At 31.0% G+C, this 6,000-nt stretch overlaps 1 protein-coding gene across 3 annotated transcripts in view; it reads left to right on the top strand.

Moving 5' to 3' along the window:
• Positions 1–6,000, top strand: part of LOC143051801 (aminopeptidase N-like) — a 44,772-nt gene extending 38,772 nt beyond the window's left edge. For all 3 annotated transcript variants that reach the window (XM_076224736.1, XM_076224737.1, XM_076224739.1), the window contains 2 exons: positions 4,843–4,924; positions 5,571–6,000. In XM_076224736.1, coding sequence (XP_076080851.1) covers positions 4,843–4,924; positions 5,571–5,714 — 226 coding nt within the window. In that variant the 3' untranslated portion in view covers positions 5,715–6,000. The remainder of the gene's footprint in view (positions 1–4,842; positions 4,925–5,570) is intronic.

Raw genomic sequence — 6,000 nt, forward strand, 5'->3', positions numbered from 1 at the left:
AAATTTTCTCTTTTTTTAAATTTTTGTTTTCTATGATACAACTTGTTTAAAAAAAATGCATTGTTCCTAGTTCCATTGATAGTTTTTTAATTATCAAAACTGGTGCTTAGTAAAATACTTTGTTGTCCTTTTTCGTTTTTTATAAACAAAAAAAAAGACGTTCTTTCCAATGCATTATTTATTGTATTTAAATGTGAAGACAACCAAATGCTTCATTTTATGTGTTTAAGATATTGGTTGAAGGAAAATAAAATGATTAAAAACAAAAATCTTCCATGATTGTTATTATAAAAAGAATTACAAATGTACAAACCAATGCATTAACACAGTGAGACATTATTTTTTTCAGATGCATTCTTTTGTGAATGTGTATCCAGATCTTGGGACAGGAACCAGAGCTTTCTACCAGGCAATAGAGAAAACAAAGAGTAATATACGCTGGATGGACATGAACTATGATATAATTAAGAAATGGCTAATTGCCAATAATCATTGATTGACGTTGTTGTATTGAATAATCCGTACCACGGTGGAAGTATTGGTAATACAGCGTATGCCGAGAATCCAAAATGATGGTTTCAACTTAACACGAGAAAGCAGATGCAACTGGAGACAAACTTCCGATAACTCTATATTCGAGTATTTTCTGAAATTATACGAGGCGATCTGTAGTTTACCGTTATCTTCTTGTTATATTTTTTTTACATCCGGGATTGTTTATTGTTCGTGTGTTCAGGGATGGAACGGATGTAATCTGACGTTAATGCAGATACTACGAAGACAACACCTGTTCCTGATTGCTCACAGATAAAATGCAAATGTGAAAAACTTTCATTTAACAAAATATAAATTGAATAGAATTGACTTCACTAGCTACATAATTTAGAAACGTAACTAATAGTATTACGACGGGTGTTACAAGTGAATATGGATACTGATCGACCCCGGATTTTTTAGGGCCGTGTTGCTCAGTCTTTAATTTTAAAATGAGGAGATGTGTTATGATTGCCATTGAGACAACAGTCCACCAGGAATTTCAATTAGGTGGTTGTTTAGTATTCGATGTTGTGTTTGAAGACTGTGGTTTGGCTTTGTGGTAATTTGTTTTTACTATGGCACTGTCTGTTCTTTTTCAATTATGAGTTTAGCTATCCCTTTTGGTATCTTTCGCCGTCCTTTTGTTCTTTATTAAGTTTCATATGTATCTTTCATTTGTAATACAGATGATATATCTGTTTTTGAAACACATCATTTTATAGGTTTGATCTGTAATACACATATTGATATTACTTTCTTTTTTTCTTGTTTCATCATTTTTATATACACTAACATTTCCATACCCTTTTAAAATTATTCATTTTACCCTTTTGGTATTTTGTTGTGCTATTACTTCTTCTCAAGTTCTTTTTCCTATGATGGTACAAACGGTTATATCTAATTCCCCTCGCTAATTTAATCACAATTGGCCAATCTATTTAACAGAATGGTTACGCAATGTGTATGGAATATCGTCAGTAAGAGAGCAAAACTTGCTCTTATGAACGGGTTGAATTTATTGCCTTGCTTAAGGTGTATAAAAGTAGAAGGAAGAACATTCAACATCTGTACGTTTTAACCCTAGACTCCTAGTACACATTTGGTTTTCGTCCAGTTTGGATTTGCGCAAATTAAAGGTGTCTGTTTAGTTTATTCTAGTTGTGTCGTTGGTTTGGATGGTGGTGTTTTTCTGCTTTTCTTATGCGTCTCTGAATGTATTATTTTATCGTCCTAACTTTTCAGAAACAGTTGAAAGAGTAAATGAACATTCTAGAATTATGTAATAGGTCTTTTATGTGTTAATATTTAATAAAACAGTCTTTAATAAAGGCAATATTTCAGTATTGTGTTTTTCTTAAAGCACATATCAATTATTAGTATATCCGCAGCATGGTATACTACCAGATTATAAAGGGTCAAGAAATACATGTCTCTATTGTCGGATTTCAAATGTTTAGCCTCGAGCGTTCCTGATGAAGGTAAATCCAGAAAAGCGCTTCAGACGCATTGAAATTATTAAACGTGTTGTTTTTCATTTTTTAAATATAAAAGCAGAGTTTTGTTTTGTTTTCATATTGTTGTCAATATAATGGAATTTTATGCGACTGTCATACACGATTCTTTTCTTTCATACTGTCTGGACCAAATTGAGGAAGCAAATTTAGGCATTTAATAGATTTCGGAATTTGTTGAAGTTAGGTTAAGGACATTCCAAGCAACTGATTAATCTGGTATTTATACACACATGTTGAATATTAAATTAGATTCTTTATAATGATAATATATGACAATAAAACAAATCTTGACATTTGAAGTAGCCATTATATGCCATTGCACGACCTTCACCATTGAGCAAAACGAATAAAGTATATCAAGGTATAAAAGATCACAGTTTACTATCATTGTTATTTGCTTGGATTAGTTTCATATTTTTTATACAAATTAATGTAATAATTATGGAAATACCAAAAAAGAAAAAAAAGACAATCACAGAAAATTGAGCATACCCTTGACAAAGGAATATGATATAAAATTTAGTTTTGTAAATAAAATACCATATACACATATTCGCTTTTAATTTGTGTGGGAATGAGTGTTCTTGGTGAATGTGAATCCTGAAAATGCACTTGACCGCAACAAATATATCAAAGATCAATTTTAATTTCAAAGGAACTCACTTACCCTAGAACAATTTACGAGTCCGTATGCTGATATGCCATATGCAATTTTTCCATGAGTTACGTTGTTACTTTGTTCTTACAATTAATGTTCATATTATAGGGCATCTACGTTTACTCATTCGCTCTTCAACTTCGTACTTTATTTGACCTTTTTAACTCTTTTGGATTCGAGCGTCACTGATGAGTCTTTTGTAGAGGAAACGCGGGTCTGGCGTATATATAAAAGTTAGTCCTGGTATCTATGATAAGTTTATTCGGATTCATGTTAATGCATTTTCAATTAGATTTACTGTGTTGGATGTTAGTCAATGTACTGGTCATAAATATTACCCTTCATCTTTAAACACACTAGACATGTAGTATAAGCTCAAATGGTACAATTATGCACAAGTGTGAAAAAACACTGGTGTTAACCGTCAACAATGAGCAAAATCAATATCGATTAGTCAACCAATAAGGTAGATGAGATGACAATTATAAAACAATTCAAACTATTGCATTTTTAACGAGAAAAAAACAATGTATAGAGTGTATAGTTAATAAGATTGTCTCCGTGTTTCTTTTATCTTATTTGTTCATACACCTTACTTACTAAAATAAGAAGAAAGAAATAACAATTGATGTTGTTTGAAAAGTAATTCAGTCAGTCATAAACAGCAAAATCCGAAGTTTTCAATTTGCATTACCATAATGATTATGTTTAAAAGAAACCAGGATAATTCTCTAACGATCTAGTTTCTGGATTAAGCATCTTCCTTAACTAAAACCACAGTCACATTTATCCATCCATAATAGGACTGACACTGAAGTCGAAAAATAATCACAAAATACCTTCCACGAAAATTGTAATAAGTTTGATTGTTACATTTTTATACAGTAATCATCCATTAGGTGTAATGTAAATGTAAAACGTTTAGGACCAGCAACATTTTTGTGCACCTGTTCGGTGTGAGCCTAGGCCTCGTGTGTGAAGTCGTAATTTGACCTATAATCATTTACATTTCACACATTGTGACTTGGATGGAGAGATATCTCATTGGTACTCATTCAAAATCTTCTAATTTTCATGAACGTCGAGTCCTTGTTTGAAATCATGCATAAAATAAAGGAGAAGGAAAACAAAACCTCATAAAACTGAATACAGAAATAATATTTCCAATGATTAATAAAATAGTTAATAGAAAAAAAGGATAACAAATTTATTTCTAAGATAAAGAAATGATAACGTTAATCAACTTGATTTGTATTGAAGAGCATTTAAATATTCAAGTTTTCGTTCATTTATCATTACAACGTTCACATAAACAAGAAAAAGAAGAAGTATGGTACAAAATGCTTCATTAGACAACGTTAACAGTTTTCGGAACAGCTACTAGTTTAATAAGGTGGTTACAAAACAATCGATATAGAGAACTCACTTTCTCTACATATATTGTATTGATATTCACTGCATAATACATTTTGTAAAATAATGTATGTAAGATTTAATGTTATTAGGTTAACGTTTAGTGGCAAATACAGCATGCGTCTTCAGAACGATTTCAAGTTAACCATTATTACAAAAAGTAAAGAATCCGCCTGGGAAATGTGGACACACATGACATAAAGATTTTTTGGTTATGAAAAAATCAAGTACTACCTACAGCCACTTTACACACATGTAGCGATGATTCTTAATCTGCACGCACATATGGCAATCAAAATTCTCTACACCAGGGATTAGATTAAAACGATTAACTACCTTTAAACTGACCGAACATTTATAACATCCCGCACAACTAAAACGAAGGCCCTTCGTTGTCAGCTGTTTTATTACCGGTAGGAAGAATAACAACATTGATTATATCTCTATTTCCAAGTTATTTTTCTCTTACAGTTAATGTGTTTACCTCAGTTTTAGTTTGAAACCCAGATTTGTTTTCTCTCAACCGATTTATGACTTTTGAACAGCGGTATACTACTGTTGCCTTTATTTATCTTTGGAAACAAAATTTCACCATTTGCAAATCTTGTTTATAATATGTATGATAATAAATGAACAATATTTACATTTTCCATGATTTGTTTTCTGTTATAAATGCAACAATGATATATTTTAAAAATGTCATTATTTATTTTTTTGTAGATATGGTGGTGGTGCGTTTTCCTTTTCGCGTCTGATAACTGGTATTACAGCTAACTTCAACACCGAATTCGACCTAAAATTGGTACGTCAATATTATTAATGTTAAGTCAAATTACATAAACAGTGTATAACTCTTATCCAGTAATAAGTGACATTATGGCATTTAATATTATTAATATAAAGCGCCTGACACATTTATTTTAATTAGCTGACATGAATTGCCACGTCCGACTTTAGTCAACTGCAATCAAAGTTTGTTTTAAATCACAACAGTTTTAGTTTGTAACCCGGATTTGCTTTTTTCTCAATCGATTTATGATTAGGAACAGCGGTATACTACTGTTGCCTTTATTTAGCTGACGGCAAGTTATGAAATTATAAGAACGTAATAGTGAATTTATCTTAGAAAACCAACAATAAACATCGAAAATATAACTCAAGGTTATTATTCTTGATATAATGAATTATAAACTTACAGCATTGATAATTCTTTTTAAGATTACATGTCTATGAGTTCTCAGTGTTTATCTGATTCCAAAACCGGGAATTATTTAAAAGCTTGAAATGTGCTTCGAGTCTTTTGTAGACGCAATGCGCCTCTGTCTCAAATTCAAAATGTCAATCTTGGTATTTATGATGAGTTTTTTTTATAGATTAAACTTGTATACTAATGAAAGTCTATATAACGTTTATAATGATGATAAATTTGTGACATTTTTATATTACAGGTCAACACTTTTAAAGACAGTATTACAAATCTTGGATCAGGAGCAAGAGCTTTTCAACAGTCCATTGAGAAAATAAACCTAAATATAAATTGGATGGCCAAAAATTCTAAGATAGTACAGGACTGGTTAGAAACAATGTCATAGATAACACTGATAGAAGTTAGAAAGTGGCTCAGTTGGAAACATGAACTAAGAGGCTGAAAAAGAAATGATGATGCATGTTATCACATAGTTGAGTGATAACATTTATAAAAAAAAATCATAAATGAATTAAAACCAATGCGTGTAAATGTAATATGCGTTTGACATTCCTGTTTCCAGCACCAGATGTATACGATTATTATAGGTTTCATAACGAGTGAGAATTAGATATCGATTGGCGAGTTTATTATTGTTGAAATTAAATGACGAGAGTTGATATCAAGCGATA

This window comes from Mytilus galloprovincialis, chromosome 11 (genome assembly GCF_965363235.1).
Source record: "Mytilus galloprovincialis chromosome 11, xbMytGall1.hap1.1, whole genome shotgun sequence".
NCBI lineage: Eukaryota > Metazoa > Mollusca > Bivalvia > Mytilida > Mytilidae > Mytilus > Mytilus galloprovincialis.